The sequence below is a fragment of the Octopus bimaculoides genome, chromosome 1 (assembly GCF_046866305.1).
Source record: "Octopus bimaculoides isolate indiv1 chromosome 1, ASM4686630v1, whole genome shotgun sequence".
Classification (NCBI taxonomy): domain Eukaryota; kingdom Metazoa; phylum Mollusca; class Cephalopoda; order Octopoda; family Octopodidae; genus Octopus; species Octopus bimaculoides.
Window position 1 is genome coordinate 105,604,360 of NC_142928.1, and position 25,000 is coordinate 105,629,359.

General features: G+C 34.1%; 2 protein-coding genes across 4 annotated transcripts in view; one reads left to right on the plus strand and one right to left on the minus strand.

Annotated features, from left to right (window-relative positions):
* LOC106871077 (integrin alpha-4) overlaps positions 1–11,963 on the plus strand; it is a 206,025-nt gene extending 194,062 nt beyond the window's left edge. For all 3 annotated transcript variants that reach the window (XM_089355249.1, XM_089355254.1, XM_089355262.1), the window contains exon 23: positions 11,367–11,963. In XM_089355249.1, the coding sequence (XP_089211375.1) occupies positions 11,367–11,396 (30 nt within the window). In that variant the 3' untranslated portion in view covers positions 11,397–11,963. The remainder of the gene's footprint in view (positions 1–11,366) is intronic.
* A 5,684-nt stretch (positions 11,964–17,647) lies between these two features.
* The window catches only part of LOC106871086 (secretin receptor), a 100,772-nt gene continuing 93,419 nt past the window's right edge, over positions 17,648–25,000 (minus strand). The window contains exon 12 of the mRNA XM_089349235.1: positions 17,648–19,613. Coding sequence (XP_089205361.1) covers positions 19,272–19,613 — 342 coding nt within the window. The 3' untranslated portion in view covers positions 17,648–19,271. The remainder of the gene's footprint in view (positions 19,614–25,000) is intronic.

Sequence of the window (25,000 nt, forward strand, 5' to 3'; positions counted from 1 at the left end):
TTTTGTTATTCTATTTTTTTTCATTGTTTATAGAAAGGATGACAGAATTGCGAGTATTACTTTCTTCTATACGTCTTTGTTTTGAGTTCCTTGCAAGTTTATTTTATTTATCATCTTTCGAGGATCAGTAAAACAATTACCACGCATGTACTGGATTCTGTTTAACAGAGCCAAAATTTATGATCTCGTATCAACGCACGAAATCTACATCGAATAACAATTTTTTAAGTGACTGTTAGTTTTAAATATCATGCACCAATGTAACAAAATAACTTTCTTATACGACTATGGAGTGACATAATCTATTGAATAGTATATTAAATATCTTACAGTAATCTATTATTTCCTGTTACGTTGTTAGTTTAAATCACTGACAGTCAGTTCTCCCAAGATCCATAGAGTAACTACCAACAATTTACTAGTGTCGATTCAATTAGCTTTTTTTTAAATCTAATGTCAGATTATTATTGGTTTCAATTTTGGCACAACGCACGCAAGACTAGGGAGGGGGAAAGTCAATTACATCAACCCTAGTGCTTAACTGGTACTTATTTTATCAACCCAAAAGGATGAAAGACAAAGTCGACCTTGGTGGAATTCGGGCTAAAAATTTAAAGACAAACGAAATGTCACCAAACATTTTGCCCGGTGTGCTAACTATTCCGCCAACTTGCTGCCTTTGCGCCGGGCATAATGCTTGGCAGCACTTCGTCCGTCTCTACGTACTGAATTTAAATTCCATCGAGGTCGACTTTGCCTATCATCTTTTCGGGGTCAATAAAATAAGTATCAGTTGGAGTCGATGAGATCGACATATCCTCTCCCTCAAAATTCGAGGATTTGTGCCAAAATTGGAAATCAATATTATTCTAGTTCCTGTTGTTATTGTACAATATATCAGTAACCACTTAAAAAATTTCTAAACGAGCCACGACTACGACCCAAGTTGATTCGTGGGGAGAGAATGATAGGTAAATTAATCCCATGTAGGAATTGAACATAGGAGATAAGGTTAGACATTCAGTCCAACATTGTATTGTTTCTGCCACCCAGTCACCCAGTCAACCAGACGAATTGTTATGAGTTTTACATTGATACAGGACTTCAAAATTGAGAGTGGGAGAATTGCAGTTAATTTAATTGACCTCAATATTTGCTGGCACTTATTTCATCGACTCCAGCAAGATGAAAAGTAAAGTCGACTTTAGGGCATTTGAACCCGGAACATAAATGAATGTAATTTAATCCTATCGGAATTTAATCGTCTCCATTCACCAAGGTTGCATAAAGTTGCCAAGTGATTTAATGTATTTGATATTTGAACTAACATAATTATATTGATTACTAACATTGGTACGAGGGCAACAAATATACAAAACAGAGTACAATGACATAACCTAATATATGTGGGGTATACATGCATAATCACAAAGGGCAAAATGTGTACAGTAATCCCTCGCCGTATCGCGGTTCACCTATCGCGTTTCACCTGTCTCGGTTTATTTTTTAAGCTTACGTCGATTCCTCCGTGGTGTTGTTTTGCATTTATGATAAAATAAATATACACAAATTATATTTAAAAATATGCAGTATAGTACTGTTTCTACTTCGCGGATTTTCCCCTATCGCGGCGGGTGGGTGGGTGAAACGTAACAACCGCGATAGTCGAGAGATTACTGTATATGTTTTTTCTACTCTAGGCACAAGGCCCGAAATTTGTGGGGAGGGGGTCAGTCGATTACATTGACCCCAATACGCAACTGGTACTTAATTTATCGACCCCGAAAGGATGAAAGATAAAGTCGATCTCAGCGGAATTTGAACTCAGAACATAAAGACAGACGAAATGCCGCTAAGCATTTCGCCCGGCGTGCTAACGTTTCTTATTCGTTTATTACCCGCAAGGGGCTGAACATAGAGGGAACAAACAAGGACAGACAAAGGGATTAAGTCGATTACAACGACAATATATATATACATATACGATTATATATATATATATATATATATATATATATATATATATATGTATGTATGTATATATGTATGTATATATGTATAGTATTGTATACGAAGTATATAACAAAGATCCACCGAATGGCTAGACAGCCCTTAATGATGGATTAGGATAGACTAAAAGCACTATCGCCATCCGTTATGGGAATACACCCTGTGACTAATCAAACTTAAAAGGTCGGACCTTATAGCCACACTAAATTCGTTTCTCTCACCCTTGTTTCGTAAAATATGCAGTCTCACGTACTTCATGTGATATTTGAAGAAGTTCATGAGGAATTTTGTCAGATGGGAAATTTCTGTCTTCAACCCTTCCGACCTCATTCTCTATAGGTACCAGAAAGAGAAAATTATTATTAGTAATGGGAAGTCGGTAGGGTGATATTCACAATGGACTCAGGTGACGGCTTCATCTGTTCTACATGCATTAACAGACATAATGCAGCAAATGAACACACCGGACACATTTGATACATTTCCCAATGAGTCGAAAACTGTGAACGCGTAACAATACTCCGAATGTCAAGTCTCTTGCTCGATTTAATAGAATCCATATTGGTTAACTCAAGGATAAAAAAAGTACTTCTGACAAAAAGAAATAAATACACTACACCCTCACCTTTCAGATGTAGCATCAGTACCTATTGCAGTATCATTACCTACAGTGCCTCCGTACAGCAGTTAGCAGTGAAAGTCAGCAGTTGATGGATCGATAGCTTGATACCTAACAGTTCCGATATATATCCATTTACCTTGATCAAGGAGATGGAGGTTATTTTGAATTGATCTTTCTGAGATTTTGCCTGTTGTACGTATCCGACGTCTCTTATCAAGACCAAACGAACTATGTGATAACTGAAATATATTTTAACCAGCTAAGACCAAAATTTATCCATTATAATTCCTTATCTCCTATTCTCAGCATCTATTCTTCAGCTGTCATAGCTGATTCAAGTCTACTGCCAGTTACGGTAAATGACTACTAAGACAAAGAGAAAAAAACTGAACTTTGAAATATTTAAATAGAGTCATCAGGCATGCAATCAAAATTTGTTATTCTTCTGGAGTAGGCACTCGGTACTTACCGCATCTAAGATGTTATAAACCTTTTACACTATTTCTGGCAAGTAAAAGATCACGAAGCAATGAAGGAGCTGAAATGCTTGAAATAACAGATAAATCTCCTTCGAACCACACTGTACCATATTAAAAAGCAAAGAAATTTTGGTTAAGGTAACCCCAAATATATTGTCTAAAAAGTAATCGGAGCTGACGTGGGGCTAAGTAACAAGCGCTTCTACTGATAACTGTAGCAAACAGTCCAAACTGGTTAGATACCCCCAAACAAATGGTTTGGAAACACCCAGCTGGAGGAGTACTATGTTTGCTTACACTCGGATATTACACACCAAACTCAAATTGTCAAAGAGTATCCTATCATTCTTTGGCTGCACAAATCTTTTAAACATTTTCTGTAGTCTCAAGCTGTAGAGCACGCACAAGCAATGCAATCTTTATCTTTAGCGTCGAAAGGAATGGTCAATCTTACCCCAGGCACCTCGACAACAATAGCTTTCCTACAAGCCTCTTCTCGTCTATCGATTAATCTAGTATTTTCAATTAGTAGTTCTTTATTTATTGTAAGCGATTCAAAACTAATTTTTCCTTCTAAGCCCACTCATTATTTAATATCCTTCGTCAATTGCAGTTTAACTTACTGAATATTCCAATTACCGAAAGATTTATGACTCAGAGTGTAACATATTCAACTTCCAATAACTGAATGTTTAGAAGTCCTAACTTGTTTAACTGAGCTAACTTCTGATAAAGCGGATAGTAAGACGTAGTTTGAGAATAATTTAGTTGTTATTTCTAGTAGGTTGAGTGACTATGCGACTTTAATTTTGACGTTGAATCAACTTTTCTATCTTGACTACAAATTACAAGCTTGTATATGTAGCCAACTTCCTGAAATATGGAAAGCGTAATTATTAGTATCCGCTCACTAAATAAATTTAGCGTTGGCTTCTTCGGCAAATCCAGTCGTTTTTGTCGAATAATTAGAAGTCCCTCCCTGAGTAAATTTAGTAAGTCTTTACAGTCTTAATTTCTACTCGCTACTCTCACATAATTCCAACACTGTCTAAGTACCTATATATATTGAGCAGTATATCTAGGATAACTAATAGACGATATCTTTAAGAATGCTTTTAGGTACTTGAAGAAGACAGTGCCACAACGGCCAAACGGCCACTATCTGCCTCCGCTTTCACTTCTACTCACGTACTGAAACATTGAAATCCTTCGTGTTCAGAAAGACAGTCGTCGCTAAAAGATCTGTAGATTTCCGAAACAATACTGGTGCTACATTAGATCCATATCAAGTGAACAACGAGTAGACGTCGTTTTTCATCAGAAACAGTGAATTTGTCGTATTGACAAACTTAATTTCACTGATGACTTTTACAAATTCAAATGACACAAGGCCTTGCAGTACTTTGCTACCAAAACTCCCCAAACCACGTTCAAGTTCTAGGTAATACCCATGGTCGGAGTCAATGGAAACATAATAAAAATGGATATCTGGTTTCTAGTAGATGTGGAATTTGATGTAAGAAGGCTGGGGTTTTATTGCAACAAAGAAATCTGCAACGCCCGAAGTAATGATTTCCATACCATTTTATACACGTTAGAATAGGTTAGCAACCCCTCCTCTTTGATTATTGTCCTTTGATTTCTTTCGCCAGCAAGGTATTTTATTTTATTGCATTGGTCATCTTTATGATAATTTTTCGAGTCTGAATGAGCGAATAAAATATTATTTTAGCGTTCTTTGACATTATTTTACTCTGGAAAACTTCGACGTTTTGTATTATACAGTAATTGTAGTCACACCTCTTCCTCGCTGCACAATTGTAGTCACATCTCTTCCTCACTGCATCGTGCCATTTCAATCTAAGTGCTATCACTTTCATCTCATTTCCTGACATAGTGCTAAAGTTTAGCGCTATAGTCTTTAACTTACTCTGTGCTGGAGAGAGAGAGAGAGAGAGAGGTCTTTAGTTCATGGAAAACTGACCACCTATGTTTGTTTAAGTATTGAATAGCGTCATCCACTGCAACTTGTGAATTTGGTCGTCGTTCTCTTAATAGTTCCTATGCTGTATCATTTGAAGCAACAAAAGTAACCAGTGCTGTTTGACTTACTGTCGATGTCGTTTTTGTTACTACTGTGTTGGATTTATTGTTTAGAAGTTATTTCTTATTCGGAAAGAGAATTTTTGAAAGTCTTTTGTCTCCAAATATGAAACTCCTGGACTTAGTATCATAATATCAGAAAATTTTCGCTGCAGGGTATTTTACGAGGAGGATATTTCAAAGTATAGATTCATTCTCACACTTTTCTTGTATTTATCCAATTCAGACCTCAGCCTGATATCTTTCATAAGCCAATGAATCGTTTCTTTTGTTCTTGTTCTAACATTCAAAAACCTTCTATCTTCGTAGAAGTCTCTTTGTCTACTATTATGAACGAAAATAACGTCCAGCAAATCCACGGTTTATTGATTGCTTGAGTTATTTATATTCTCAAATTATACCCTCGGCGGTTCCCAAGCCTTGTGGAAAGTGAAGCTAAATGTTATTTTCCCTATCTCTTCATATACTTCTTTCGGTTGTTGCATTCCTTACTGAGCGCACATGTATGTCCGTATTTCTCCTGTATTATTATTATTATTATTATTATTATTATTATTATTATTAAATTCCGCCGAGGTCGACTTTGCCTTTCATCCTTTCGGGGTCGATAAGATAAGTACCATTTGAACACTGGGGTCAATGTGATCGACTCATCTCCTCCACCAAAATTGCTGCCCTTGAGCCAAAATTTGAAATCATTATCATCATCATTATTATTATTATTATTACTATTATGTTGTTTTTTTTTCCTTCTTTCTTCAAATTTTCTTCCATTTCTCGCCGAGTGTTTTCCGTACACCTAGGGCAGAGAAACTCATTGTATGCATTATTATTATTATTATTATTATTATTATTATTATTATTATTATTATTATTATTATTATTATTATTATCGTTATTATTATTATTATTATCGTTGTTATTATTATTATTATCATCGTTGTTGTTATTATTATTATTATTATTATTATTATTATTATTATTATCGTTGTTATTATTATTATTATCATCGTTGTTGTTATTATTATTATTATTATTATTATTATTATTATTATTATTATCATTCAGTAGTTTTATTTTTATAACGTACTTTCACTTCACTACCGAGCGCAGCTCTATGCGCCTTGGGTATGTGCTGTGGTTTGCTGTGGTGCTCTTATGTTTACTGTATTGAAAGTGTTTTGCGTAGAATGTGTGCAGTACCCAGTAGTGCAATTTTCTGTATGTTATATATATTTGTAAGTCCTGGTGTTTTTGTTATGTATTTGTCTGAATATTTTTTTATTATACCTAAGGCACCTACTATGATAGGAATTGTTTCTGTTTTTAGATTCCACATTCGAGTTATCTCTATTTCTAGGTCTTTGTATTTTGAAAGTTTTTCCATTTCTTTTAGAGAAACGTTGTCATCTGCTGGTATTGAAACATCAATTAGAAGGCATTTTTTTCCTTCATGATCTTTGACAACTATATCTGGTCTATTTGCCTTAATTTCTCTATCTGTGTGTATTGGCATATCCCAGAGTATGGTTGCTTTCTCGTTTTCTGTGACCTTTTCTGGCGTGTGTTTATACCATCTTTTTTCTGTTGCTATTCATAGCTTCCAGTGTATATAGGTCCCAGCTCTGTCGTGTCTGTGAATATATTCCTTCTTAGCCAGGACTGGGCAGCCAGAGATAATATGATTTATTGTTTCTTGTCGATCTCCACATATTCTACAGTTACTTGTTATATTTCTTTTCATTATGTGTTTTTGGTAATTTCTGGTGGGGAGGCTTTGGTCTTGTGCAGCAATTAAAAATCCTTCAGTCTCTGCTTTGAGTCCTGAGCTTCTCAGCCATTGCTGGGATTTTTCTCTGTCTATTTCTTTCGCATTTAGTTTAGCCCAGTATTTACCATGTAGGGGCTTTTCTTGCCATCGTTTTATCATGGTCCGTTGCTGTTCTAGTTTTAGTTTGGATTTCATTTGTTTTATAGCTTTTGTTGTTTCTTCTTCTTCTTCTTCGTATTTGTTAGGTAGATTGATTTCTTGTTTGTATTTGTCAGCTTCCTTAAATACTGAAAACAGTTTTTTGTTTTGCTCGTGTTTTGTGGCTATTTGTATTAGTTTCCCTTGCTTCTGGAGTAGGTATTTTTGCAGTCCTATGGTGGTTATTTTATAATAGTTTTCTAGCTGTATAAGACCCCTGCCACCTTCTGTGCGTTGTATATATAGCCTTTCTATGTCAGATTTTGGGTGGTGCATCCTATATCCTGTCATTATTTTTCTTGTTTTCCTGTCTATTTTACATAGTTCGTTTAGTGTCCAGTTAAGGATGTTGTAGCTGTAGCTTATAACTGGGACAGCTAAAGTGTTGATACCCATTATCTTGTTTTTAGCATTGAGCTCTGTTTTTAGTATTGATCTAACTCGTCTATAGTACTCTTTCTTTATTTTTTCTTTCATTTGTGTATGTTGTATCCTATCTAGTTCATTGACTCCTAAATACTTATATGGTTGGCTTTCGTCTAGTTCTCTTATTTCATTGGCTTTATCTAGTGTTATATTGCTACTTTTAACTAATTTTCCTCTTTTCAGGGTTGCTTTGGCACATTTTTCTAATCCGAATTTCATTTCTATTTCCTTGGTAAAGCTGTGTACTGTCTGTAGTAGTGTTTCTAGCTCTTTGTCGTTTTTTGCATATAATTTTAGGTCATCCATATATAGAAGGTGGCTGACTGTTTTTCCATAGCATTTGTAACCGCATCCAGTTCTATTTAGCAATTCTGTTAGAGGTGTGAGTGCCAGGCAGAACAGGAGTGGAGAGAGCGTGTCTCCCTGGAATATTCCTTTTCTAATGGGGATGGCTTTCGTTTTCACAAGTCCCTCTTTTGTTTGGAGCTGTAGCACTGTCTGCCATTTGTTCATTGAGTGCTCTATGTATTTTATGATAATTGGTGCCACCTTGTTTATGGCTAGTGTTTCCAGAATCCACGTGTGGGGAACACTGTCGAAAGCCTTTTGGTAGTCCACCCAGGCCATACTGAGGCCTTTCTTCTTTCTTCGGCTGTCTTCAGTTATGGCTTTATTGATCAATAATTGATCTTTACAGCCGTATGAGCCCTTGCAGCATCCCTTCTGCTCTTCTGGAAACAGGTTGTTATTTTCCAGGTGTTTACTCACTCTCTGCGATATTATTGCAGTAAAGGCTTTGTAGATCGTAGGGAGACAGGTTATAGGTCTATAGTTTTGTGGTTTCTCCGTTTCCGTGGATTTGGGGATTAAGATGGTTTTCCCTTTTGTGAGCCATTCAGGCATTGTTTCTGGATCTGCTATTATGTTGTTAAAGTTTTCTGCCAGCTTTTTCTGCATTGCTGGCAGGTGTTTTAACCAGAAATTGGGGATCTTGTCGTGTCCAGGTGCTTTCCAGTTGCTTAGTCTTTGCAGTGTCTGGGTGACCTCTTCAGTTGTTATAGGGGCCCAGAGTTGCTCAGGTGCTAAGTTCGTTGTTTTAATGGTCCTTTTTTGGGGTTGTTGCTTCACCGACCATATTTGTTTCCAGAATTTCTCTAGTTCTTCTGCTGTTGGTGCTGAAGTAATGTCTATTTTATTTTTACCCAGTTCTTGGTAGAGTTTTTTGGGGTTGGATTTGAACTGTTTGTTTTGTTCAAAGAAACGTTGGCGTTTCTCATACCGGCGGATCCTCTGTGCTTTGGCAAGGATGTCTTGCTTTAGTTTTTCTTTTGCCTCAGGTAAGTCTTTTTCTGTAATGCTGTATTTGTACAGTATTTTTGTTTTCTTCTTGTTACTTAGTAGTGTTGATTGTTTACTAATTTCGTTGAGAATCGATAAATCTTTTCTCTTTTTTTTAATTTTGTTCTGGATGTTATTTATCCACAAGGTCTGTTTGGGTGGTAGAACTCCTGTTCGGATGGGTTTGAGTGAGTATCCTGCTTCTTTTGTGGCTGCAGTGGCTGCCGCATATATATTATTATTATTATTATTATTATTATTATTATTATTATTATTATTATTATTATTATTATTATTAAGGCAGTGAACTGGCAGAATCGTTTGTACGCTGGACGAAATGCTTAGCGGTATTTCGCCCATCGCCCCATTCTGAGTTCAAATTCCGCCGATGTCGACTTTGCCTTTCATCCTTTCGAGGTTGATTAAATGAGTACCAGTTACGCACTGGCGTCGATGTAATCGACTTAATCCCCCTCCCTCAAGCAGCCCTTGTGGCAAAAATTTGAAATCATTATTATTATTATCATCTTGAAGCTAAAACAATTTCATGCACATATGGCATGTACATTTTTTTAACAACTTTTTTCATTTTTGCTATAATAATTATTATTATTATTGTTATCACTGTTGTTGCAGGCATCAACACAAACATTATTAAATATTAAAACGATTGGTTTTATTCTTAATATTTATATTATTGCTCAATTTCGTGTTGTTAGAAATATTGTTGCTATTTGAGCAATCGATTACAAACTTGAAACATTCGTATTTTATACGCCATCTCTCCTTGTTGGGAGAAAATATTCTACACCACTGTTGTCTACCATTTTTGTACAAATCTTTGATAGACATGACTTTATAATTGATGACATTTGCCCGACGTGGCACCCTGCTGAATCGAATCTGAAACCATACATCTGCGAAGTAAACTTCTTACCATACGCTTATATAAGGTAACCACTACTTGATCGTTCGACCTGCAAGAAATAGCAGCAAAATTTCTCTCAAACTACTTCCTCGTTATTTTTTTTAAGCTAAAATATTGTACACTGTACTCTTAAATAGCCTAAACAAATGGAATAGTCATAGCTGGAATGTCGTTTATCATAGTTCTGCTTCATTAGAGACTTAAGCCACCTTCCACACCGACACCATACTGTCTGTATTGAATGAATTTCTGTCATAAAAACAGTAATGGAATTATATGAAATAACCGCAATTCTTCAGAAATGTGAAGGTTTTCTCATTTTCCTTGAAATAACGTTTTATTTTATTTCATTTTATTGGGGTTTTTTTTAAATTTAGGTACATTGATAAACACTTAGAAGAGGGATAACATTCGCTTAAACTGCCCCTAGTATTCGAACGGCACTTTACTCTATCAACCCCGGTGATAAAATAAAGTATCAGTCAAATATAAGAGTTTGCTCCCTCATTTTATTGATTTCGGTGACATTTAAACACAGGCCCGAAAAAATATAACTCAATATCGCAAGGTATTTTGTCCAACATTCTAACGAGTCTGGTGACGTCACCACCACCGACGACATGTTTTAAAAAGAAGTTTTATCTTTGTTGTCATTTTGTAATATCTCCTTAGTTACCCTTGAGGCAAATAACACCCTGGTGAGCAGAGAAGATTTCTATGTTTACGACTACATAAGCATCTAAAACAAATGGTGAAAGTATGGTGTATGCTATCAAATCATACACGCTTTCAAGTGACAGATATCATTTATCTTTTACTTTTTTCAGTCACTAGACGGAATCCATACTGGGGCACCTCCTTGTAAAATTTTAGTCGAACGAATCGATCTCAGTACTTTTTTTTGTTTTTAAGCCTGGTACTTATTCTCACAGTTTCTGTGGCCGAACCGTTAAGCCACCGCTGGACAACCGACATCGGTTGTCCAGCGGTGGCAGGGGACAAACACACACACATACATACATGTGTACGACGGGCTTCTTTCAATTTCCATCAACCAAATCCATTCACAAGGCTTTAGTCGGCTCGAGGCTATAGCAGAAAACACTTGTTCAAGGTACCACGCAGTGAGACTAAACCTGGAACCATGTAGTTGTGAAACAAACTTCTTACTGCACATTAACGCGTTTTTTTTTGTTTTGTTTTTTACTGAAAGGAAACTACAGCTATCAGAAAAGTGACAGGTAAAGTTAATCCTACCTGAATTTGAACTATATAAAGAGACGTCATGGGTCCACTGTACCTTTCACACTTTCAGAGTTGATGAAATACTTATCAATAAAATACTGAGATTATGGCGGCGAGCTGGCAGAAATGTTAGCACGCCGGGCGAAATACTTAGCGGTATTTCGTCTGCCGTTACGTTCTGAGTTCAAATTCCGCCGAGGTCGACTTTGCCTTTCATCCTTTCGGGGTCGATAAATTAAGTACCAGTTGCGTACTGAGGTCAATCTAATTGACTAGACCCCTCTCCAAAAATTTCAGGCCTTGTACCTAGAAAAAATAAAGTACTGAGACTGATTTAATCGACAGTACTTTCTCACAAAGGTTTGTTATAAATAATTAATGAACTATTTTGAGCTCACGGACTATTTTGAGTTCGATTCATGTTCTAGCCGGTATGAGCAAAGATTAAGTAAGGAAAATTAATAATTTGTTGAATACAATTTTACTTATAAAGAGCAAGATATTCTTGAATAATTGTCTCTAATAAATGTTTCCTCATTTTATTTTCGATTTGCCGTTGTTGTTTAGCCCGTTGATTGTGCAGACCAATCTATGATCAAAGATGTTCCAGCAAAGACAATTTCAATTTTTATAAATATATAGCGTATCTATGATTAGAGTGCATCCATGATACTGTTTTATCATGTTATCAAATACGTAGGGACTTGGTCATGGTTAACAAGTTTACTTCACAATCAGGTTTTGGAAGATGAGCTTTATTTTGAACAAAAATTTTGACGACAAAAAAAAACATTTTAAAAGATTATTATATTAATAAAGTTCAATAAATCTTTTCTTACTTTTTCCGATTTCTTTTTGTTTTCTCACATTTTTATTTGATTTTTATTACTAAAAAAAATTAATATATTTATAAGTGCGACCAACTGCAACCTACCTTGCTTCACACATGAGAACCGAGATTGTCTAGTGCTAATACTAACGATTATGATAATGGTTTCTGTCATTGGTACAAGAACACAAATATATATGGGAGGAAGAAAGTTGAGTAAATGACGTTTGGTATATATTATAGACTGTAAGGAAATAAATATTGAAGTCGAATCGAGTGGGAACAGAATGTGATATAAAGAAAGAAGTATACTGTCCAGCTCTCTGTCGCTTTAACCAGCTCTCTTGAACTAATCTTAATATCTAAAATTACTCTAGATTTCTGTTATACACTATCCGCTAAAACACAGATATAAATGGCTAAGTAGATCCATGCGGTATTTGATCTAAGAATTGAAAGATTTGTGACTAATTAGTAAAAGCCTCAACAAAATTCATTTACATTTTGAAAGGATATATATATATATATATATATATATATATATATATATATAGGTTTTAAAATTAACGCAAAATGTTTTAACCCTTTTACTGCGCGATGAAGACATATTCACTCAAAACTTCATTGCGCTTAGTTATGGAAAGCAGTTTTATATACTAATCTATCCTCTGTTAAGGACGGTCAGGTTCGAAACTATTAACAGATGTCAAGTTTAGTGAAGCAAAGTGACTTGTAGAAAATGTCAATTTTATGTTTTCGTAGATATTTAACGTCATTACTTAAAGGCTTACGAATCTGATAAATATAAAATGTTGCGACTGAGGTTTCACTGTCTAATTATAAAATGCCTTCCAATGAAATGCTCTTAACCTATTCACTCTCCATTCTGATTATATTACCGGGGTTGACGTTAACATTCATCTGTTCACTACTAATCAACAGTATCAATACAATTGATACAAATTTAAACAATATATTTCTTATAGCTTCTGAGTTACTTATTTTCTAAACGATTGTTTTTTTACACTAACTATCGTATACAATTTTTCACCAACACTTGGTGCGTAATGTGAATTCTATGCTTCACTGATGATTGAAGAGTAAAACGACTTCAGAGTTGTCTTCCGTAATTGCAGCAATGATTAAAATATTTGTCATGGCGAATAATTTTTTATTTCTTCACTGCATAATTATTTCCAGTTAGATTTTTCAAGTTCGCTGCATAAACTTTTTAATTGTATTAACTAACTTTTGCTTTTCTTGAGGATGGCATTTCTAAGAGTTATATATTTTTGAAGTGAGGGTTAACAGAAAATTATCAGATTTAATCTAGTTTTGTTCTACGATACCAAATTATCATAGCAAAAAATTAACTGTAGTGTACTATAAATTGAGAGTTTATATTCTGAATTTTCCAACTAATGAATATTAGTTTCGTCAATAGATATAAACAATGATTGAAAGATTATGACAAATATAAATGCTAGCTGCCATGTCTTTGCTAATATCATTTCTAAAAACAAAATGTATCAGATTGAACTGGAAATAATTGTCGTGGTTGGTCACGAAATTACCACGCATTATGTTCTCTCGTGTAAATACGATTTGTCATGTTTTCAAAACTTCTTTTGAGATATTTACCAATATTCAAACCATGGAAGACATCATGTTGGTGCAAACGTTCAAATAGTTGACACAGTAGCTCTCAATGTTTTAGTATGAGTTTTTACATTTTGGGTTAAGCCCTCAAACGATATTATATCGCTTTCATAATCAATAAACGTATCAGTAAAAGTGACCATTTCTGCCACTTAACATCTAGATACAAAAGAAATAATAATTGTTAAAACTTCCCTTATTGCGAGAGAGGAGAGAGGTATTCAAACCAATATAATGTGAAAGGATGTGGATGACAGAGTGATGAACTAAATGATTCATAGTATTCAGTTTCATTTCCCAGGTCCTGATTTTAAATTATTCATCATTCATTTTTCATGCTCATAAAGACAGAAATAATACATTTCTAAATCTCTCAGAGAGATTTATGCAGTAGTGATACGATGAAGTAGTTGTATGCTGTCAACTTAATATGACAGTCCCCTGAAGGGAATAATACTACTGTTGGTTAGACCTAGGAAGCTACACCGCTTCCTGTCGGCCTTGACACATTTCCTGTGTCCTTATGTTTACAAGGGGAGACAAGCACTTCCACCCAGCTAAGCCTGCATCCAGAGGCATGTTTCTGAGTATTTGCTCAGAATTATTATATGTTTACAAGAGCTTGACAGGCATCTTCGACTAGCAGGTCATGCTACTCCAGACTGATGACGATGCTGCCCATCTGTTTTTCTTTTCTTATGAATATCAAGTGGAATAAATGAGACGGTTGAGTGTTTCGTTCGCAAAAGCCTTTTCCGAATTGTAACAAAAACAAACTACTTTTACTGTATGAGCCCCAACTGCAAATAAAATAAATCCTTGCTGGAAATTTAGGAAATTAACAGCTGTCATCAATACCATGAATGTGACAAAATTGATCTTTGGTACAAGACCTCAAATTGATTATATATATACATATATATATTCTCGGTTGGATTTACACCAGTAAATGACAGCTGCTCATTTTATCAAACCTTAAGAGATAAAAGATATGGATAATCTTAATTTTATTTGCATTTAGGATGAAGAAGAACATAACATATCGCAAGACATAGTGTGATAAATAGATAAGTAAGGAAAGTATCGATGCAGTTTTATATTTAAGATATGAGGAATTATGTACGTTATTTACATTATTTACATTTGGCGGATATTTATCTTCATCCAGCCTTCATGAGGTTTCGTGGGGAAATTTCGAACCTGTGTTCTCATTCCTAAGGTATTTTTTGATGTAATAATTATTATTATTATTATCATTATTATTCAGATCACAGCCTGGAATCGAACTCGGTATCTTGGAGTTAGTAGCCCGCGCTCTTAACCACTACTACTGGTGGTGGTTAAGAGCGCGGGCTACTAATAATAACAACAACAACAACAACAACAACAACAACAACAACAACAACAACAATAATAATTACATTAAAAAATACCTTAGGAATGAAAGCCCAGGTTTGAAATTTTCCCAAGACACCTGATGAAGGCCGAAGGGTATATCAGCCGAAACGTTGTGTGAACAACAAACAAGATGAGGAAAAATATCCGTCAAATGTAAATAATGTAAAAGTATCGATATAATTGCAAAATAAGTTTTCTGATACGAGATCTTTCAGAAAATTTCTTTTAGTGTACCAAGTAATTAAGAAGGGGATTTTCAAATTACTCGCCCTATAAAGCATTGCAATTTTGGAAAGTAAGGGGAACATTCTCTCAGAAGTCACTGTAGACTGATCGACAGAGTGTCAAACGACATGCGAAGAGTTGAATATTTTCACCCCAACAATCTATACTTAGCAAATATATCTTTAGCTGTTAAGTCTTCTAATAAATCTAAGGAAAGCAACGAGAAACCTTTTCAGCATTAAACTAACTACAATTGACTCCATTCAGTCTAACACTGGATTGATCCATGTCCTGATTCGGCCTGTGATCGATAGTTGCTTCTGTGCTAGAATTCGAGCCTCGCTAACATATCTTATAGCGCAGTGGTTTATGTATATATTGACTACAATGAGCTAAAGACGTCTGCACTTGTCTATTTAATGTTTCCTAACACATACAACATGGAAGATTTCTTCCTGAGAAATATGCTATTTTATACCATAGAAATGTAATCACCATTACCATTACTTTCAAGTTTTTGTTAAACTTCACAGCCGCAATTGGGTTCTAAATATATTTGATACGTTCCTTAACACATCACTCTAAATGAATGATATACAGTCATTAAAACAAATGATATTAGAATATTAAACAGGATATACTTTTCTGGATATTCACAGAATGTCCCGAAGAAAATTTGAATATTTGAGGTTTTCTCAATATCTATAACTAGGAATTTCACACACACACACACACACACACACACACACACACACACACACACACACACACACACACACACACACACACACACATCCAAGTCGTACACATGTAATATTTTGTCAATATTCTTAAATGTGAAGATTTAAATACATTTGACTGCATCTAAGTGGTAAACGTTTATTGTTATAAATCTTAATGATATATATTCTCTAGGTAGCTCTTTCATATAATATAGAGAAATTAAGATATTTTCATGCAGAGAGGGGAAATGAAAAAGTCATCAAAATTATATAAAGTTATTATTGCAAAAATAACATAACTGTAGTTTGTGTTGTGGTTTCAGATAGTTTATTATGATACTGATGTTGATAATGATCATGAGGATGAATAAAATATTGATGATAATGATAAAAAGAGGAATTAAAACCAAAAATAAAGACCATTGTCATCTTATTCTACTAAACACTGTATGATAAACAACAAAGAGTTGGGAGGAAAATTTAAATGAATCGAGTTTTGCTTCATTTGATTCCCATCTGTAGCTGATTGATTTCATTTATATTGTTAATGATCTCTAATGGAGATACAGGTGTCATTTTCTCCGTTTTAACTTCTTTGTGTGAATGAATAGCCATCTAAAATCAGTAGAAACGAAAATGATATCTGAAAGGTCATGTATTCTAATGGTTATCATCCGTACATATCCCCTAAATAGAACATTACCAGATAACTGAAGTGACTTAGTCTCGGAATTCAAAGATGTCACAATTTTGGCACCTCTTACTCTATAACTCGCGCGATTAAAATATCAGGAAACACATTTATGGATTCTAAATTTGTATTTTAAAATGGGGATTATTTTAGAATCTATCACAGAAAACGTGAAACTTAGCTAAAACAAACATAGTTAGAAAAAGATAATCTCTTGGCTTACAAAAGAGTTACCACGGACAAATAAATACTGGATCAGCTACTATAAATCGTGATCCAGTAACGGGAGTTGAGTTTTTCCTATGAACAAAACACTCAGCAGTACCTCCTTTGTGTCAAAAGAAAACACAATTTTAATCCTGCCTGTAATGAGCCCAGTGCTTCTCAATGTTGGCAGTACAGACCTCGGGAAAATAGTGGAAAATTATTTATAGGTACTGGACACAAACGGAGTAGTAGGAGGTGATAGAGGTTTCTGTATAGTCATTTTTAGTCTTCGTTTCATATTTAAAATGTTAAGTTAAAAAAATTAATGCAATATTTCTGACTTGTGCGTGCATATATATATATATATATATATATATATATATATATATATATATATATATATATATATATATATATATATATATATATATATACAAGAATAAGGGCAGGGAATCGTCAATTAATAATAGAATTAATAATTAACAATTTTGCCAAGTAGTTCAGTATGAAAAAACCTTTATCGGTAAAACCATTTATCATCATAAATATACAGGGATTAGCATTGAGTTGCTTCTCCGACATACTGAAAATTTAGAAATAGCAGTCAAAGAACTACTGATTCTAAACTACAAATTTTTCTCTAAACGGATGGCGATATTTATGGCACACATAGAACAAAAAACCGGAGGGTAGAATCAGTAGTTCTTTGACTGCTATTTCTAAATTTTCAGTATGTCGGAGAAGCAACTCAATGCTTATATATATATATATATATATATATATATATATATATATATATAGTTGAAATTTATAGAAAAACAAAAGACGAAAACAGGTGTATGAACAACAATCAAGTATATTAGCTTGACGCTCAGGAAAAATGAAAATGTTTTTTTACATTTCGAGCCTACGCTCTTCAACAGAAAATAATAAGAGGAGATCAACTGAGAGAGAAAGAAAAAAGCGTGTAGAGCTTAGCGGTCTAGCATGGCGAATGATTGGGAAAAAAGAGGTTGAAAGAAAGGGAGATAATAATAAAAAAGAGGTAGAATGAAAGGTAGATAATAATAGTGCTAGTGGTCCCAACAATAGGAAGTACGCGTGCGTGTGTATCTATGTGAGAATTGTGTGTGTGAGTGTGTAAGTGTGTAGGTGGGAATAGGTGTGAGTGACTCTGACATATGTAAGTGTGTGTGCGTATGTTTGTGTAACGTGTGTGTGTGTGTGTAGCAGTTTACGTGTGCTTTTTTCACGTGGTGTGTGCACATGTGTGTGTATGTCTGTGACCAAACAATGTGCATGTGTATGATGTTTGATGTTTGAAAAGTTATTTTTGTCTATGTATATTACATGTGTTAATGCGTTTCGTGTGTGTGTATATATATTGTCTGTGTTCAGGTATCATGTACTTGTGTGGGTGTGGGAGTGTGCATAATAGTTTAAGTTAAAGAGTGTATGTGGCTGCTCATACATATATATATGTGTGTGTGTGTGTGTGTGTGTGTGTGCGTGTGCGAGTGTATGTGTGTGTGTGTGTGTGTGTGTGTGTGTGTGTGTGTGTGTGTGTGTGTGTGTGTGTGTGTGTGCATATGATATATTTAATTTAGCAAAATTATGGCGAGAGGCGTTGAAAAGTATTTGTGAAAGAGAGGAGGTGATTCCGTCTGCTTAATTATACTCAAAAGATTGAATTCACCTGACGTTGCTCATGGTGTCATGCACTGAGGGGAAACCCGAAACTGCGTGATTGTAAAGGAAAATCATTAACACGGTTACCCAGCACTAAGATATTTGATTTACTCTGTTCCTTTCTGAATTTAACAGTAGCTCACAAATTTAATCGGCTCACTATTAGTATATTACTGGCTCTTCCACTACCGATCTCTGAGATGCAAGGGAAAGTCGATCTCAATTTGAACTCAGAACGTAAGGAAGTATAACGGAATAACAATAGTTTTTTTGTCACCACTCTATAGATACAATACTGACTCGCTAAAAATTGAAACTAGAATGTAAAAATAAAAAAGAAACAACTTTTGTTTAGCGTTCTACCAATTCTTCTATTCAGCATTCTCTCTGAATTACTAACGTAAATCCTCGAGAGTTACGTAATCTTTAAAAATTCCTATTCATTCGATCATAACTTTAAACCGTTATAGCAATTCAGAAATTATAATTATCGCCATAAGTCTAGAACTGCATAGATATTTTAGAACTTATAATTTAATTTTGCATTTAACCGAAAAATATTTAACAAGGAAAACTAAAAATTGGAGAATGAATGCATATATAGACATAAATGGAAAATGATAACCAAATAAAAATGGAAAGATAAGAATTTGGCAATCTCTAAAACGAGCAATTAAGAATGACCGAGAAACTATTTAGGCCAACGTCTAGGGTTCGGTTTCTAATTGAAGTCATTTCTGTGAAACTTTTGGAGATAAACGCATAGCTTCTGTGTCTTTTCTTGAAACATATGTTTCACTTGTTTCTGATCGTCTGATTCCCACTTCGTCGGAGACTAAATATTGATTTCCGACGGTATTCGTAGAAGATTGTTCTCCCCAACTTGTAGCGCAATCCAAACCTACGTTTGGAGATTGTGTTTCGGAGTGTATACTGCATCTGGCGCTGTCGTTTGTGGCAATATCTGTTTGTCGTTCTCTAGTCAGTGACGAAAATGTTGTGATTGTCCTTGAGCGGAGGAAATTTTTTCTTTCTATTTTCTGTTTCCAGGCCATCTTGATTTCAGTTTGAACCTAGAAAAGTAAATATTTATAAAACAATAATTAATGCTTGAAGTTTTACACCGTCACATTCGCATAATCACCTTTTGCAGTGACTATGATACTTTTTAGGACGAATTGTCTAAAAATTATGACGTTTGAACCATTAAAGATTCAAACAACTAAGATCGCAGGTTTGACTTCTGGACTGGGTTACGTGTTATGTCCTTGAGTATGTCACTCGTTTCACGTTGCTCTAGTCAACTTAACTGAAATGAATACCAACCAAGTGCTGACACAGCCCTTTCTCCCTCCAGCTGTTATGTCTTAAATTTTCTTTGGGGTCAAGAGTAGGAATTCCAGGAAGATATTTATGTATGCTGTTATTAAGCTTACATAACGAATATACATTTAGTTAAGATAAGGCTCATAAACACTAACGTAAAATTTAAAATTTAAAATTCGACGGTAGACAAAGTAAATTATAAAAACAGCAATAATTTAAATTACATAAAAGACAATTGTAAAACAAAGAGGAAAGGAAGATATAGAAATGAATAATAAGACATAAAAGAAAATGTGGAGGAAAATTAACAAGGAAAACTAAAAGATAAGTAAACAAATAAGAATGATAAATAGTAGAAGAGGCGAGTAGCAACAACAGTGAAAATAAAAAGTGATTCATATTTGTCTGCAAAAGTTACGTCATAAAAATTGCGTAAATTAAATACAGTAATGTCATAGAATAGTGTAGATAGTGACTTCGAAGTTTCGGCCGGTTAAGTCACCATCGGACTGTCCGATGGTAGCTTAGCTGGCCGAAACTTCGATGTCACAGTCAAACTTTTGTACGCTACAAAAGTGTGGAGAACCGTTCAGATTAATATATATTGCTTTTATTATAATTGAATATAAAAACAAACATTGATTGATTTATATACATATATTACATAGTGTGGTAAGTAGCTTGCTTACCAACCACATGGTTCTGGGTTCAGTCCCACTGCGTGCCACCTTGGGCAAGTGTCTTCTACTATAGCCTCGGGCCGACCAAAGCCTTGTGAGTGGATTTGGTAGGCGGAAACTGAAAGAAGCCCGTCGTATATATGTATATATATGTATGTGTTTGTGTGTCTGTGTTTGTCCCCCCAACATCGCTTGACAACCGATGGTGGTGTGTTTACGTCCCCGTAACTTAGCGGTTCGGCAAAAGAGACCGATAGAATAAGTACTAGGCTTCCAAAAAATAAGTCCTGGGGTCGATTTGCTCGACTAAAAGGCGGTGCTCCAGCATAGCCGCAGTCAAATGACTGAAACAAGTAAAAGAGTATATATATGTAATATATATATATATATATGGGAGAATATACAAATAATAACAACAGACGAGGACAGGTGGTGTAAATAACAAAAGTATATATTAGTATGACGCTCGGGAATACGGAAAGTCTTTGACGTTTCGAGCTACGCTCTTCAACAGAAAGAATACGGAGACAAGGAGAAAAACACGGAGAAAAAAAAATTGAATAGTGTTCAGTCAACGGTCAATCATAATAATAATATATATATATATATATATATATATATATATATATATATATATATATATATATATATATATATATATATTAACAGCCAACAATTGATGAAGGGTCGTTCTTTATGCTTGTTTTGTTTTCCATTTTTGTCTTTCGTTGTTCGAAAGAATAGTTGATTTTCCATGAACTCGTGCTTCGTACTTTTTTGTTGTACACGTTTCATGACGTCCTGTGCTCACATATGCATATATATATTTATATATATATATATATATACACGTATAAATGTAAGTATGTACATATACGTATGTATATATGCATATATATATTATTTATAATATATATATATAGAGAGAGAGAGAGGAGGGAGGGGGGGAGAGATTAAAAGCATCGAAAGAAAGTGAACTAGAAGGAAAATTAGCATATGTATTACGAAAGGTGAATAAGAAAGAAAAAGAAGACAGAAAGACAAACAAAAATAGAGAAATACTTAAATGCTAATAGCACAAAGAAAACAACTGGTGAGTGTTTGTATAATTTATTGAAATAATATGCGAAATAAATGCAAGTCTTTTTCTAATTTTGAGAAAACAAAAGTACAATTTACCAAAAGTTTACAAATATAAAACAATGTTCTTTAACGCTTTCCTTAAAGAAATCCTTTGACAAAATGTGGGCTAAATAAAAGAAATCGTGTAATAAGGAAAATACTCAAAGTACTACCAAACACTTGCGAAAGTTTCAGATATTCAACTTATGGACGAAAAATACATTCAACCTGTGGGCAGAATAAGATTCCGTAGCAGATTTTCATTTTGATGCCGATATTTGGAAAGTATTTCATTCCTACTAAGTTTGATGAATTGAATTCTATATTCAATATGAAGAACTTTTCAGAATGCCCAGGTTACTCAATTAAGAACGGCAAAGATATAGTTAAGCAAATCTGACTACTAATAACCGTACCTAAAAGTTCTTAACGTTGTCATCTTTCAGTCTCCAGACATCTTTGATAAAGAAATACTATATATCTTCTCAGTGTACCTAGTAGAATGCGTATGCAAAAGATTTAATTAGGTTAAACCTTAAGAGATTTTTTTCAGTGTGGTCAACTAACTTCACTTTGACACAATACACCTACACCAGAAATATTTATCATTGCGTGTTATTCTAATTCTTTTGGGTTTTTTTTTTAATATCTGAGGCAAAATTCTTGAGATTGTTAGCACAACAGTAGCTAAGTCTCAAAGAAATCTTTATGAGAAATCTTAAGTATTTGTGACCAAATGGAAAATACTAATCTACAGACTTAGAAAAGTGTTTATTGTATTACATGTCCCACACAAACTAAAAAGAAGGTTATACCAAATTATACTACACATATGTGGCTTTACTTTTTTATGTAACCTATTATAAGGTGGAATATACTGCAGTTTCTCGTGCCTTTAACAGTATTGATTAGTGATGTGAAGTACGTTTAAAAAATCTTTATCTGAAGAAATGTTACATATGTGACGACTAATATTGTTCAATAATGTTTTCAAGAATAATGGAGAGTGATTAGGAGACTAATTTATATATAGCTGATTTTATTTGGGTTCCTATTAAACAACACTTACTGGTATTCAAGACCAAAGTATGATATTGTACATTGATATTGATGGTAATTGTCATTCTTAAGATCATCTTAAGAATGACTCATATCCATTTATATTGCAGAAATCAACCTCAAGTCCATTTATAATACGGAAATCAACATTTCTCTAAAGTTTAAGATTTATAAAATGAAATTACCTGAGAATTAGTCTGAGAATTAGCCCACAAACATTCGCTCCATCATATGAGCCCTTAGCCACATCAAATAGTTCCATTATTTCATTAGACCGATAATCTGTCTTCAAAAACTATAAAATACTTCGCGGGATGCAAAATAACACTAATTTCCTAAATGATACTGGTGGGGAGATTATTATTAGCAAACTTGATAGCAGTAAGAAGAAGGGAGTTAGAAACAAATACATGGGCACATTTTCACTTCACCAAACTGGGTGAATGTGCAATTATATTTATGGTTTTCATGTTGTAATATTTACTGCCTTAATGCCAGTAGAACTATTTTACATAAAGGTAAATATGAGACGAATAATTTTAAGGATGATCTCATCAAAAATGTGTTTACTGACTACACCTGATTCGCGTTTTGTACAATTAGTAAGTTGATATTTCGGGGTCATCTAGAACATTATGCTTCTGATCTTTGAATATAATAAGGGGTTTACATAACGCTAAGCATTTGATTTCCTCATTTAAGATGACTAGGTAATGTATGATCCTCTATATAAATTTTTTTAAAATCTACTATTTGTTACGTTTATGTATTTGTTTTGCAAGATTCCTGGCGTGAAACTGTGTGTTGAAACAGATATTGTTATATTTCGGTACGGGTTTTTTTTCTGCCAAATAAACACACGCATTATATATTCGTTCTTCACTCCAGATTTATTATTATTCTTATTTTACGTCCTTTGTCTGGAAAGTTTTCGTCACCCATCCTATGACCTCTTCGGCAACTCTCCATCCCACGTGACTCCTCCTGTTTTGTTATAAATCTAAAGTAAAGACCGAATATATAGTGCGTGTGTTTATCTGACAAAAAAATGACCATCCTGAAATATAACAATACTAATATTTGTTGTTCTGTGTTTATTTGTAACATTATTCAAAAGAGACTAGAATATGCAGAATTCTTAAACTCATAGACATTTATTGTCATGTTAGAATGTCCAAATATTTACACATAATTTTAGAACTTTCTTTTGTCATTATTAACGTTCTTAAAAGCTGTTGATCCAAAAACGAAATCTTACTTTTCTAATCATCGATAGTTGCTGATAACGCTAATGCGTTATAATGTAACGTTTGTAGACACAGAAAGTGTGCTTAAATATTTATTTTGTCTTTTGTTTTCTAACTTTTTTTATTACCTTGTATTTTCTACTCGTCTCCTTTTCCTTCTAATTTTTTTTCCCTTCCTTTACCTACCTTTATTCTTTCTCTTTAATTTTTTGCCTTTTTATCTTAATCTTTTCCTGTCTGTCTTCTTACTACTTTTATTTTTATTTCATTTTATTAATACGGAGATGTACTTGCATAGCAAGTGACCTGATCTGAGATCGTGTACTGAAACAAAAACAATTTCACTTACAAAATTCCGTTAAATTTAAATGTTGAAGTGAATCTAACAGTTTTTGTGTTTTTAAATGGCTTATAAACACCTTCCATGCTGCAATCATTTTATTATTATTTTCCTACAATGTGTCTGGTAACCGCCGAATATTTCAAATGTAAGAACCTAAGTATTTATGAGTCTTATGATTGTCAAATGAATTTTATGATCCCCACTTTGTTATACATTAGAATAAAATTTGTTCTTGTTTTAGCTGCTCCAATTCCAGTTGAAGTATAAAATGGCTACATTACGAACTGACTTGACATTCGAGACTACTAGAGAGAATATGGTTAAGAGGACTGAACTTTGGGCAACTTTGCTAAAATAATTCGCATTCCAATTCGAATAAGATTTCACGTCGCAGACGCTAGTTACACCATTGTTTTCATATAATTTTAGTCTTTGCGAAAAGAGGTAATACGAATAACGACGGTGTAAAATATCAATGTGTAAATGTATTTATTAATTCTACATTATGTAATGAGTTGTATTCATATAGATAGATAGATAGATAGATAGATAGATAGATAGATAGATAGATAGATAGATAGATAGATAGATAGATAGATGGATGGATGGATGGATGGATAGATGGATGGATGGATGGATGGATGGATAGATGGATGGATGGATGGATGGATGGATGGATAGAT